At 50.0% G+C, this 14,240-nt stretch overlaps 1 protein-coding gene across 4 annotated transcripts in view; it reads left to right on the top strand.

Moving 5' to 3' along the window:
• TNRC18 (trinucleotide repeat containing 18) overlaps positions 1–14,240 on the top strand; it is a 75,452-nt gene that overhangs the window by 49,308 nt on the left and 11,904 nt on the right. For all 4 annotated transcript variants that reach the window (XM_017873360.1, XM_017873362.1, XM_017873363.1 and 1 more), the window contains one exon: positions 11,468–11,895. In XM_017873360.1, the coding sequence (XP_017728849.1) occupies positions 11,468–11,895 (428 nt within the window). The remainder of the gene's footprint in view (positions 1–11,467; positions 11,896–14,240) is intronic.

The following is a 14,240-nucleotide window of genomic DNA, read 5'->3' as shown; positions in this document are numbered from 1 at the left end:
AAAAAAAAAAAAAAATGGAAAAATTAGCCAGGCATGGTAGCACACGCCTCTGGTCCCAGCTACTTGGGAGGCTGATGCAGTGGGATCACTGGAGCTTGGGAGGTCGAGGCCGCAGTGAGCCGAGATTGTGCCACTGCACTCAAACCTAGGTAACAAAATGAGACCCTGTCTCAAAAATAAAAGACCAGGCCGGGCGCAGTGGCTCACGCCTGTAACCCCAGCACTTTGGGAGGCCGAGGCGGGCAGATCACGAGGTCAGGAGATTGAGACCATCCTGGTTAATATGGTGAAACCCCATCTCTACTAAAAATTACAAAAAATTAGCTGGGCGTGGTGGCGGGCGCCTGTAGTCCCAGCTACTCGGGAGGCTGAGGCAGGAGAATGGCGTGAAGCTGGGAGGCGGAGCTTGCAGTGAGCTGAGATCCGGCCACTGCACTCCAGCCTGGGCGACAGAGCAAGACTCTGTCTCAAAATAAATAAATAAATAAATGAATGAATGAATGAATGAATAAATAAATAAAAAAGACCAAACAAAAAGCATATGTTTACACTATCCTGTAGTCTCTTAAGTGTGCAATAGTATTATGTCTTTTTTTTTTTTTTGAGATTCAGTCTTGCTTTGTCACCCAGGCTGAAGTGTAGTTGCACAGTCTCTGCTCACTGCAATCTCCACCTCCTGGGTTCAAGTGATTCTCCTGCCTCAGGCTCCCGAGTAACTGGGATTACAAGCACACACCACCACGCCTGGCTAATTTTTGTATTTTTATTTATTTATTTATTTATTTTTTGAGACAGAGTCTCACTGTATCACCCAGGCTGGAGTGCAGTGGCACAATCTCGGCTCACTGCAAGCTCTGCCTCCCAGGTTCACGCCATTCTCCTGCCTCAACCTCCCGAGTAGCTGGGACTACAGGCGCCCACCACCACGCCCGGCTAATTTTTTGTATTTTAGTAGAGATGGGGTTTCACCGTGTTAGCCAGGATGGTCTTGATCTCCTGACCTCGTGATCCGCCCGCCTCGGCCTCCCAAAGTGCTGGGGTTACAGGCGTGAGCCACCGCGCCCGGCCTTTATTTTTAATAGAGACAGGATTTCCCCATGTTGGCCAGACTGATCTCGAACTCCTGACCTCAGGTGATTGCCCGCCTCGGCCTCGCAAAGTGCTGGGATTCCAGGCATAAGCCACCGTGCCCGGCTGTCATAGCATTATGTCTAAGAAAACACTGTACATACCTTAATTTAAAAATAGTTTATTGCCGAAAATGCTAATGATCATCGGAGCCTTTAGTGAGCTGTAATCTTTTTGCTGGTGGAGGGCCTTGCCTCGATGCTGATGGCTGCTTACTGATTAGGGTGGTGGTTGCTGAAGATTGGGGTGGCCGTGGCAATTTCTTCAAATGAGATAACAGCGAAGTTTGCCGCATCGATTGACTCTTTCAAGAGAGATTTCTCTGTAACATGCAATACTGTTTGATAGCGTTTTACCTACAGGACTTCTTTCAACATTGGAGGCAGTCCTCTGAAACCCTGCCCCTGCTTTATCGGCTAAGCTTATGCAGTATTCTGAATGCTTTGTCATTTCAACAGTGTTCACAGCATCTTCGCCAGGAGTAGATGCCATCTCAAGAAACCACTTTCTTTGCTCCTCCATAAAAAGTGGCTCCTCGTCTTTTCAAATTGATCATGACATTGCAACAATTCAGTCCCATCTCCAGGCTTCACTCTTGCTGTTTCCACCACGTCTGCAGTAACTTCCTCCAGTGAAGTCTTGAGCCTTTCATAGTTGTCCACGAGGGCTGGAATCAACTTCTTTTTTTTTTTTTTGAAACTGAGTCTTGCTATGTCGCCCAGGCTGGAACGCAGCGTTGCGATCTCGGCTCACTGCAACTTCCGCCTCCCTTGTTCAAGCGATTCTTGTGCCTCAGCCTCCCGAGTAGCTGGGATTACAGGTGCCTGCCACCATGCCCGGCTGATTTTTGTACTTTTAGTAGAGACAGGGTTTTGCTATGTCGGCCAGGCTGGTCTGGAATTCCTGGCCTCAAATGATCCACCTGCGTCGGCCTCCCAAAGTGCTGGTGTTACAGGCGTGAGCCACTGCACCTGGCCTAGAATAGTCAATTCTTTCCAGAAGGTTTTCCATTTACTTTGCCCAGATCCATCAGAGGAATCATCATCTGTGGCAGCTATAGCCTTACAAATTATATTCCTTTAAGTAATGAGACTTGAAAGTCAAAATTGCTCCTTGATCTACGGGCTACAGAATGCGTGCCGTGCTAGCAGGCATGGAACCAACATTCATCTCCTTGTACGTCTCCCTCAGAGCTCTTGGATGGCAAGGTACATTGTCAATGAGCAGTAATATTTTGAAATGAATTTTTTTTTTCCTGAACAATAGGTCTCAACAGCAGGCTTAAAATATTCAGTAAATCATGCTGTGAACTGAGGTGCTGTTACCAAGGCTTTGTTGTTGCCTTTTTTTTTTTTTTTTTTCTTTCTGAGACGGAGTCTCGCTCTGTCACCCAGGCTGGCGTGCAGTGGCGCCATCTCGGCTCACTGCAAGCTCCGCCTCCTGGGTTCACGCCATTCTCCTGCCTCAGCCTCCCGAGTAGCTGGGACTACAGGCGCCCGCCACCACGCCCAGCTAACTATTTTTGTATTTTTAGTGGAGACGGGATTTCACTGTGTTAGCCAGGATGGTCTCGATCTCCTGACCTCATGATCTGCCTGCCTCAGCCTCCCACAGTGCTGGGATTATAGGCATGAGCCACCGTGCCCGGCCTGTTGTTCCACTGGTAGAGCACTGGCAGAGGAGATTTAGCATCATTCTTAAGCCCCGGGGGGTTTTCAGAATGATAAATGAGCATTGGCTTCAACTTAAAGTCCCCAGCTGCATTAGCCCCCAGCAAGAGTCGGGCTGTCCTTTGAAGCTTTGAAACCAGGCACTGACTTCTCCTCTCTGTCGATGAAAGCCTTAGATGGCATCTGCTTCCAGCAGAAGGCTGTTGTGTCCACATCGCAAATCTGTTGGTTGGTGTAGCCACTTTAATCGGTGACCCCAGCTGAATCTTCTGGAGAACTCGCTGCAGCTTCTCCATCAGCACTGGCTGCTTGTCGTTGCATTTTTATGTTATGGAGACGGCTTCTTTCCTTTTTTTTTTCTCTGAGATGGAGATCTCACTCTGTTGCCCAGGCTGGAACGCAGTGTTGCAATCTCAGCTCACTGCAACCTCTGCCTCCTGGGTTCAAGTGATTCTCCTGCCTCAGCCTTCCCAGTAGCTGGGATTACAGGCACCCGCCACCACACCTGGCTAATGTTTGTATTTTTTTAGTAGAGATGGAGTTTCACCACGTTGGCCAGGCTGGTCTCGAACTCCTGAGTTCAAATGATCCGCCTGCCTTGGCCTCCCAAAGTGCTGGGATGACAGGCGTGAGCCACTGCGCCCGACTTACAGCTTCTTTCCTTACACCTCATGAGACTGTCTCTGCTGGCTTCAGACTTTTCTTTTGCAGCTTCCTCACCTCTCTCAGCCTTCACAGAATTGAAGAGAGTTGGGGCCTTGCTGTGGATGAGGATTTGGCTTTTGGCTTAAGGGAATATTGAGGGTGGTTTGATCTTCTGTCTAGATCACTCAAACTTTCTCCCTGTCAGCAATGAGCTTGTTTCACTTTCTTATTTGTGTGTTCACCAGAGCACTTTAAATTTCCTTCAAGAACTTTTTCTTTGCATTCGTAGCCTGGCTGACTGTTTGGCACAAGAGGCTTTGCTTTTAGGCTATCTTGGCTTTTGACTGGCTTAAGCCTTCCTCACTAAGTTTAATCATTTCTAGCTTTCAATTTAAAGTAAGAGACATATGACTCTTCAATTCACTTGAACATTTAGAGGCCATTGTAGGTTTAATTGACCTAATTTCAGTATTGTTGTGCTTCAGGGAATAGGGAGGCCCAAGGAGAGGGAGAGAGATGAGGAAGGCCGGTGGGTGGAGCAGTCAACACACACTTTTTTTTTTTCTTCCTTGCTATATAAAGAACATATGGCCGGGTGCGGAGGCTCACGCCTGTAATCCCAGCACTTTGGGAGGCCGAGGTGGCTGGATCACTTGAGGTCAGGAGTTCAAGACCAGCCTGACCAACATGGTGAAACCCCATCTCTACTAAAAATACAAAAATTATCCAGGTGTAGTGGTGGGTGCCTGTAATCCCAGCTACTCTGGAGCCTGAGACAGGAGAATCTTGAACCTGGGAGGCGGAGTTTGCAGTGAGCAGAGATCGGGCCATTGCACTGCACTTCAGCCTGGGTGACAAGAGTGACACTCTGTCTAAAAGAGAACACACATCGAGCCGGACATGATAGCTCACGCCTGTTATCCCAGCACTTTGGGAGGCCGAGGCAGATGGACCATCAGAGGTCAGGGGTTCGAGACCAGCCTGGCCAATATGGGGAAAGCCCATCTGTACTAAAAATATAAAAATTAGCCGGGCGTGGTTGTGGGCATCTGTAATCCCAGCTTCTTGGGAGGCTGTGGCATGAGAGTTGCTTGAGCCCAGGAGGCGGAGGTTGCAGTGAGCCAAGATTGCACCACTGTACTTCAGCTTGGGCAATAAAGTGAGGCTCCATCTCGAACAAAAAAGAAAAAAAAAACATTTATCAGTGAAGTTTCCCATCTTATATGAGCACTGTTCATGGAGCCCCAAAACAGTTGCAATTTTTTGTAGAGAAGAGGTCTCGCTCTGTTGCCCAGACTGGTCTCGAACTCCTGTCCTCAAGTGATCTGCCCTCATTGGCCTCCCAAAGTGCTGGGACTACAGGTGTGAGCCATTGTGCCTGGCCTTGTCTAGTAATTTTGGATTGTGTCTTGGACGTTGTGGGGCTGAGGTTGTGGAGAGTCAGAATGCCTTTTTTTTTTCTTTTGAGACGGAGTTTCGCTCTTGTTGCCCAGGCTGGAGTGCAGTGGCGTGATCTCGGCTCACCGCAACCTCTGCCTCCCGGATTCAAACGATTCTCCTGCTCAGCCTCCCAAATAGCTGGGATTGCAGGCATGCGCCACCACGCCCGGCTAATTTTGTATTTTTAGTAGAGATGGGGTTTCTCCATGTTGGTCAGGCTGGTCTCAAACTCCCGACCTCAGGTGATCTGCCCGCCTCGGCCTCCCAAAGTGCTGGGATTACAGGCGCGAGCCACTGCACCCGATTCTTTTTTTGTTTTAAACACAGGGTTGCCCAGGCTGGAGTGCAGTGACACACTCTCAGCTCACTGCAACCTCTCTCTGCCTGTTGCCCAGGCTGGTCCTGACCTCAGCTGATCCGCCCACCTTAGCCTCCCAAAGTGCTGGGATTACAGGCCTGCGCCACCATGCCTGGCCCCTTTTGTCATTTTAGTATGTTCTTCTTTGTTGCTAGTAACAATTTTTGTTTTAAAAAGTCTATTTGGTTTGTTGTTATAGCCACTCCAGCTCTCTTGGTTCCTGTTTGCATGGTATACCTTTTTCATGCTTTGCCTTTCAATTTATTAGTGTCTTAGTCTTTAGTTTTTTGTCTAATTTTTGGTTCTCCTTTGCTGCCTTTTAAACAGATTTATTTGAATATGTTTAAGAATTCCATTTTAGGCCGGGCGCGGTGGCTCAAGCCTGTAATCCCAGCACTTTGGGAGGCCGAGACGGGCGGATCACGAGGTCAGGAGATTGAGACCATCCTGGCTAACACAGTGAAACCCCGTCTCTACTAAAATACAAAACTAGCCGGGCGAAGTGGCGGGCGCCTGTAGTCCCAGCTACTCAGGAGGCTGAGGCAGGAGAATGGCATAAACCCGGGAGGCGGAGCTTGCAGTGAGCTGAGATCCGGACACTGCACTCCAGCCTGGGCGACAGAGCGAGACTCCGTCTCAAAAAAAAAAAAAAAAAAAATTCCATTTTAATTTTCCTGTTAGCTTTCTCAGTATCATTTTGTCATTTTTAAAAATAGAAAATAGAGATAACAATCTACATTCCTAACTTTTTACATCCACTTATCATGTGTTTTATTTCACATCCACTTACGTGTTTTATTTCACATCCACATATCGTGTGTTTTTTTTCACATAAAATACAGAAATCTTGCAACTTTATCAGTCCATATCATACCTTATATTTTATATTATATGTAATACTTCTTCACATGGTATCAACTCCTGAAGACAATGTTACAAATTTAGTGTGTGTGTTTTTTTTTTTAGACAGAGTCTCACTCTGTCCCTTGGCTGAAGTGGAGTGGTGCGATCTCGGCTCACTGCAACCTCTGCCTCCCGGGTTCAAGCGATTCTCCTGCCTCAGCCTCCCAAGTAGCTGGGATTACAGGCACCTGCCACCTCGCCTGGCTAATTTTTTAATTTTTAGTAGAGACGGGGTGTCACCATCTTGGCCAGTCTGGTCTTGAACTCCTGAGCTCATGATCCACCTGCTTCAGCCTCCCAAAGTGCTGGGATTACAGGCATGAGCCACCGCACCCGGCCACAAACTTAGTTTTAATCATTTAAATGGCTTATAAGGAAATTAAGAGGAAAAGTGAACAAAGTCTTTTGTATTTATTCAGATATTTATTATTTCTGTTGCTTTTTCATTCTTGTCTGAGGATTCCAGTTTTCCTGCAGTTTCAGCCCAAAGAACTTCATTTAGCAGTTTTGCCTTGTAGAGCTGCTGGTGAGGAATTTTCTTGGTGTTCCCTTTTTTTGTTGTTGTTGAGACAGTCTCACTCTGTCACCCAGGCTGGAGTGCAATGGCACGATCTTGATTTACTGCAACCTCCACCTTCTGGGTTCAAGTGATTCTCTTGCCTCAGCCTCCCGAGTGGTTGGGATTATAGGCGTGAGTCATCACGCCCGGCCTCTTAGTGTTCTTTTACCAGAAAATGTTTCTATTTCACCTTCATTCTTGAATGATGTTTTTACTGGATATTGGATTTTGGGTTGACAGTTTTTTTTTCTTTTCTTTGAGCCCTTAGAAGATATTCTGCTCTTTTCTGGCCTCTGGTTTCTGATGAGAAGTTTGCCATTAATCAAACGATTGTTTTGGAAGTCATAGGTTACATTTTTCTTGTTATTCCTGGGGGTTCGTGTTTATCTTTGTCAGCCGTTTGACTGTGGCGTGCCTCATGATGGAGTTGTTTGTGTTTATTTTGCTTGGTGTTCATCTGATACCCTACATCTGCAAGTTTCTGTTTGTCATCAAGTTTGGGAAGATTTCAGCTATTGAGGAAAAACAAATCTTCAAGCATTTTTTCTTATTCTTTCTTTTCCTGTTTAACATACATTTGACCATTTGTTATCTGACAGGTAGGTCCCTGAGGCTGGTTTCCCCACACCCAAACTCACACACTCACTTTTCTCTCTTTTTTTTTTTTTTATTGAGACGGAGTCTCGCTCTGTTGCCCAGGCTGGAGTGCAGTGGCGTGATCTCTGATCACTTTGCAAGCTCCGCCTCCAGGGTTCACGCCATTCTCCTGCCTCAGCCTCCCGAGTAGCTGAGACTACAAGCGCCCGCCACCGCACCCAGCTAATTTTTTGTATTTTTAGTAGAGGCGGGGTTTCACCATGTTAGCCAGGATGGTACCGATCTCCTGACCTCGTGCTCCGCCCGTCTTGGCCTCCCAAAGTGCTGGGATTACAGGTATGAGCCACCGTGCCTGGCCTCACTTTTCTCTTAATCATATCCATTCAGCCCTTAGATCCCCTCCATGGATTTTTTATTTCTGAAATTGTACTTCTTAGTTTTATAATTTCTTTGTGTTGTTTGAGACAGGGTCTTGCTCTGTCACCCAGGCTGGAATGCAGGAGCACAGTCATAGCTCACTAAAGCCTCAACCTCCTGGGCTCAGGTGATCCTCCCACCTCTGCCTCCTGAGTAACTGGGACCACAGGTGCGTGCCACCATGACTGGCTAATTATTGTATTTTTTGTAGAGACAGAGTCTCACTATGTTGCCCAGGCTGGTCTTGAACTCATGACCTCCTGACCTCAAGGGATCCTCCCACCTCAATCTCCCAAAGTTCTGGGATTACAGGTGTGAGCCGCTGTGCCTAGCCAGTTCTGTACTTAAAGTTGGTTCATTTGGTTCTTTTCTGTTGTTTCTGTTAGTCCTTCCTATTTCTCTGGTGAGATTTTCATGCCTTGAGAACAAGTTTTATTTTACCTCTTTGAGGATTTCAGAAGCCTTGGCTGTTCGTTCCAACATGTGGTTCATCTCAGGGTCAGGTTCAGTTGCTTTTCTTTTCTCTCTGGAATGTGATGCATTTTCTTGGTTCTTGATTTGTCTAGTAATTTTGTTTTTTGAGACAGAGTCTCACTCTGTTGCCCAGGCTGGAGTGCAGTGGTGTGATCTCTGCTTACTGCAAACTCTGCCTCCTGGGTTCAAGTGATTCTTGTGCCTCAACCTCCCCAGTAGCTGGAATTACAGATGCATGCCACCACGCCCAGATAATTTTTGTATTTTTTGTAGAGGTGGGGTTTTGCCATGTTGGCCAGGCTGGTCTCAAACTCCTCACCTCAAGTGATCTGCCCACTTTGACCTCCCCAAAGTGCTGGGATTATAGGTGTGAGCCACCGTGCCTGGCCTTGTCTCGTAATTTTGGATTGTATCTTGGACATTGTGGGGCTGAGGTTGTGGAGAGTCAGAATGCCTTTTTTTTTTTTTTTTTTTTTCCCAGTGAATATTATCTCCTTTATTTTAGCAGATATTTCCTTGGTAGGGCTTGAAGTCCAATTTCTTGGGTGGTGTCTCTGGCCTCTGTTCAGATCACTTTTTGCTGAGCCCTGGGCTGCTTGGAGTCTATTCTGTGTGTAGGTAGTTTCAGGGCCATTCAGAGACATGGGGGAGAGAGAGAGCGCATGGGGACCCCTCTCTGGCTCCCTTTCTAATTTTTTTTTTTTTTTTTGAGACAGAGTCTCACTGTCACCCAGACTGGAGTGCAATGGCACGATCTCTGCTCACTGCAACCTCTGCCTCCTGGGTTCAGGCGATTCTCCTGTCTCAGCCTCTTGAGTAGCTGTGAGTACAGTGTGCGCCACCATGCCTGGCTAATTTTTGTATTTTTATTAGAGATGGTATTTCCCCCTATTGGCCAGGCTGGTCTTGAACTCCTGACCTTGTGATCCACCTGCCTTGGCCTCCCAAAGGGCTGAGATTACAGGTGTGAGCCACCGTGCCTGGCCTCTGGCTCCCAATTTTTTTTTTTTTTTTTGAGTCAGATTCTCACTCTTTCGCCTAGGCTGGAATGCAGTGGTATAATCTCTGCTTACTACAACCTCTGCCTCCGGGTTCAAGTGGTTCTCCTGCCTCAGCCTCCCAAGTAGCTGGGACTATAGGCGCACGCCACCGTGCCTGGCTAATTTTTGTATTTTTAGTAGAGACCGGGTTTCACCATGTTGGCCAGGCTGGTCTTGAACTCCTGACCTCAGGTGATCCGCCCACCTTGACCTCCCAAAGTGCTGGGGTTACAGGCATGAGCCCCCGCGCCCGGCCTCTGGCTCCCTTTCTATTCTCTTCTGTGTTGCCAGTTTCTAGACTTCTCTTTCCTGGTGCTGAGGTCAGTGGGATGCTATTTCTTTTCCATGTGGGCCTCACCTTCCCTGCTGTGTGTGCCAAGAAGACCATGTCTAGTGCCAGGGTAGAGGGTGCAGGGAGATCTGCCTCCTGTGACTTCACTCTCTGCATTCCACACGACCCTCCTCTCTGTCCACTGTCCCTCCCTGAACCATACACAATGGGCCTGTGAAGGATTATGTAAGCCAGGTGTTCCAGTGGATCTCCGGGGGGACTGTTACCGGTTGGTACCTCATTCCATCATACCCAGAGCAGAGCTCTCAAGCTTGTGGCCTGCACCCACATCAGCCTCAAAAGCCCCTTGCTGCCTCCCTGCACCGTGGGAAGTTGGGAAGTCTGTTGGCAAAATACTAATGATCACGCCTGTAATCACAGCACTTTGGGAGGCCAAGGCGGGTGGATCACAAGGTTAGGAGTTCGAGACCATCCTGCTTAACACGGTGAAACCCCGTCTCTACTAAAAATACAGAAAAAAAACCCCAAAAAAACCTTAGCTGGGCGTGGTGGCGGGTGCGTGTAGTCCTAGCTACTCAGGAGGCTGAGGCAGGAGAATGGCGTGAACCTAGGAGGCGGAGCTTGCAGTGAGCCAAGATTGCACCACTATACTCCAGCCTGGGCGACAGAGTGAGACTCCGTCTCAAGGGAAAAAAAAAAAAAGATTAATGAATAGGCTCATTACACTTTGTCGGTGACTCTTTCCTACTGGGCAGCCCCCGCCGGCCCCTATTGCTGTGACTTCCTCTGCCAGCGCAGTGCAGGGCAAGCCTCTCACGGCTGTCCCCAGGGTCATTCGGCCTGGGATTGGGCCTTGGCTTTTCGGCTCCTGTGCTGGAGGATTTAAGGCAGACCACTGGCTCTCCCTGAGGTTGTTAACACAAGGGACTGTCACAGAGATTGCATCCCTGAGTGAAGGCACCTTGGAGCCCCTGTCCTGGGGAGCAGTGCCGCCCACGCCTCTACTCACAGGCTGTTTCTGGATACCAGCTCTGACCTGGGGCTTCAGCTGGAGATCCCAGAGAACTCAGGGGTCTGCTTCCCAGGGGCAGGGCAGGCTGGGATAAACTGGGACCTGGGCATGGACAGAAATGCTAAGGTGTGGCATTGCCTGTGACAACAGAGGTGTGGCCAGAGAGGACTTCCCGGGTTGTGGGGTGGATCTCCTTCTGAAGGACTTAGCGCTGTTCGAAGGAGAGGTCGGGGGAGCTGGTGCTCTGTGCAGAGGGGATGGCAGAGAGCAGAGCTTGCAGCTGGGAGTGAGTGGGGATGATAGGTGCTGAACAAGTGCTGGGCGACCTGTGCTCAAGAGGCTGTGCGTTCAAGGAGCCCGGGGGCTGGGACCCAGGATCCAGGACAGAGGGAAGCAGGGCCTTGGCTGTGCAATGGGTGGGGCCTGGGGTGGAAGGAGGGCTGTTGGGGTGGCCCTGTCGTGTAGAGAGGGCAGTGGGAGTGGACGATTACTGGGACCACCCGGCTCTGACAGGGAGCACCAAGAACAGGGGAGAGAAGGCGAGTGCGGCTTGGGGCGTCTCTGCGGGTTTCCCCGCCCGCCTGCCTTAGAGGGCTGCTGCCCTGCAGGTGTGGGGCCGGCCCGCCCCGCCCAGCTGCCCTGGCTTCTGGGATTTCCACAAGTCACATGGGGCCTCGGAGGAGCTCAAGGGGCCCAGGATATTTCCATGGGGCGAGGGGCTGGGAGCAGCGTCCGGGCAGCGGAGGTGGGTGAGGACGGGCATAATAGGGACAGGCGTGGGCCTCGTGAGTCCTTCTTCTCTGGGCCTCAGTTTCCTCTCCTGGAAACGGGAAGCGCTGTCATCAGCTGGGAGGTCCTGCGGGGGAGGAATGGTGCCCATGGGGTTGGGTCCCCACGAGCTTGTGACCAGCACGCTCTTCTCCCGCGTTCAGGAACAGAGTTCGAGTACACCGACTCGGAAAGCGAGGTCAAGGTGCGCAAGCGGTCGCCTGCGGGGCTGCTGCGGCCCAAGAAGGGACTGGGGGAACCAGGACCCTCCCTAGCCGCACCCACGCCTGGCGCCCGCGTCCCCGGCCCCAGCAGCCCGGACAAGGCCAAGCTGGCGGTGGAGAAGGGGCGCAAGGCCCGGAAGCTGCGGGGTCCCAAGGAGCCTGGCTTCGAGGCGGGGCCCGAGGCCAGCGACGACGACCTGTGGACGCGGCGCCGCAGCGAGCGCATCTTCCTGCACGACGCCTCAGCTGCTGCACCTGCGCCCACCAGCACCGCGCCCGCCACCAAGGCCAGCCGCTGCGCCAAGGGCGGCCCCCTGAGCCCGCGCAAGGACGCCGGGCGTGCAAAGGACAGGAAGGACCCCAGGAAGGTAGGGGCCGCGTGGGGAGGGGAGCCGCAGAAGGGTCCCTGGGGTTCGGTGAGGGAGCGGCCCTCTCCCCTCCCAGCCTGGGGAAGCGGCTTCACTGTTAAGGGACTTGGACTCGGCTCCAGGCCCGCCCAGAGCCCCTGCTAGGACTCAGCCACAGGAGGAGCTGGGCACCTGTTCCTTTGTTTCTTAAGAGTCAAGTCTTGCTCTGTCACCAGGCTGGAGTGCAGTGGCCTGATCATGGCTCACTGCAGCCTTCACCTCCTGGCCTCTAGCAGTCCTCCTGCCTCAGCCTCCCAAATAGCTGGATTTTTCAGGCACATATCACTGCAGCCGGCTAATTTATTTTTTGTAGAGATGAGATCTCGCCATGTTGCCTGGGCTGATCTTGAACTCCTGACTTTTAGCGATTCTCCTGCCCCAACCTCCCAAAATGTTGAGATTACAGGCATGAGCCACCATGCTTAGCCACCCATTTCTTACAGAGGTCTTTACTCTCTCTTCTTCTGTCTCAGAAGATGACTTTAAAAAGTGAATAAAATACCTGGAGGAGGCTGAGGCAGGAGAATGGTGTGAACCCGGGAGGCGGTGCTTGCAGTGAGCCGAGATTGCGCCACTGCACTCCAGCCCGGGCGGCAGAGCGAGACTCTGTCTCAAAAAAAAAAAAAAAAAAACCTGGAACCCCAAAGGAAGACAGTGATAATTGACCAGCGTTATCAAAATATTGGAAAGACCCTTCTGTGATATGGTACCTATATGTTCCTTTAGGGATGTATTTAATTAATAAACACATCTGGCAGTGGGTCTAGTAAATACCATACTTAAAATTTTATTATTTTATGTTTTAAAGACAGAGTCTCACTCTGTCACCCAGGCCAGAGGGAAGTGCTGTGATCATGGTTCACTGTGACCTTGAACTCCTGGAATCAAGCAGTCCTCCCACCTCAGCCTCCTGAGTAGCTGGGACTACAGGTGCACACCACCATGCCCAGCTAATTTGTAAATTTTAAGTATAGACAAGGTCTTGCTGCGTTGCCCAGGCTGGTTTCAAACTGTTCTCCTGCCTCAGCCTCTCAGAGTGTTGGGATTTCAGGCGTGAGTCACCGCGCCCGGCTAGTGCTGTACTTCTGAAGCAATGAGTGTAAAGGATGATTTAAGGTCCCTGCAGTTAACTGTTGTGTGCTGCAAGACTCCGTGGTTTCCATAGGTGGCAAAGTCACCGGCGCTGCTGGTACTTTTGTGGTTTTGTGGCCTCTACTCTCACTTGAAGGAAAACCCCATTTTTTTAAAGATTAAAATATGAAAATACAGGTGGCATTTTCTTTCCTACCCATTTACGGATTTCCTAAATTCTCTCTGTGAACACCACAGAGTAAGAAAACTTGCTTTTCAACAACTTTATGATAATTGGACCTGTTACCCATTTTGCACTGGCCACTAGGAAGCTGATGGCCAGTTGCTTCCTCCTCTTATTCGGATGCGTTCAGACTTAACAGCTAGGTTTTGACGGTGTTCTGACTCAGGCCTCTCCACCCTGAGCCCTTGATGTAGGACGAACCCTCAAATAACAATAACATTCTAGAGAAAATCACAAAAAAGATGAGAGTCACATTGATTTCCTGACAAAGGGGTAGTAGCGAGGAAGTGACCAGTCTAAGCACCATCCATAGGCACCTTGGATTTGTGCTCTTGTCTCCTCGTGGCAGAGGCCATGTCAGGGTTTTGAAGGCCTTGCAGGACAGGTATCAACAATTAGTAACAATAATAATGATCCAGCTGGGCGCGGTGGCTCACACCTGTGATCCCAGCACTTTGGGAGGCCAAGTCCGGTGGATCACTTGAGGTCAGAAGTTTGAGACCAGCCTGGCCAACGTGACAAAATCCTGTCTCTACTAAAACTACAAAAATTAGCTGGGCATGGTGGCAGGCATCTGTAATCCCAGCTACTCGGGAGGCTGAGGCAGGAGAATCTCTTGAGCCCAGGAGGCGGAGGTTGCAGTGAGCTGAGATCACGCCACTGCCCTCCAGCCTGGGTGACAGAGTGAGACTCTGTCTCCAAAAATAAAATAACAATGCTACCAAGTTGCACATAGTAGGCCCAGACATGTTCTAACCCCTTCACCGCGCACACTTAACGTGCAGGACTGTGTGAAGTGGGTTCCTCCTATGAACCACACTCTATAGGTGGCTCACATACTGACAGGCACCAGACTGGCTGTGGTGGCTCACACCTGCAATCCCAGCACTTTGAGGTGGGAGGATCCCTTAAGGCCAGGAGTTTTGAGACTGGCCTGGGCAACATAGCAAGACCCTGCCTCTACCCAAAAAAAAAAAAAAAAAAAAAAAAA

This window comes from Rhinopithecus bieti, unplaced genomic scaffold (genome assembly GCF_001698545.2).
Source record: "Rhinopithecus bieti isolate Rb0 unplaced genomic scaffold, ASM169854v2 scaffold_8135, whole genome shotgun sequence".
NCBI classification, from domain to species: Eukaryota; Metazoa; Chordata; class Mammalia; order Primates; family Cercopithecidae; genus Rhinopithecus; species Rhinopithecus bieti.
The sequence above is the reverse complement of the archived record's forward strand: the minus strand, read 5'-3'. Positions and strand labels throughout refer to the sequence as shown.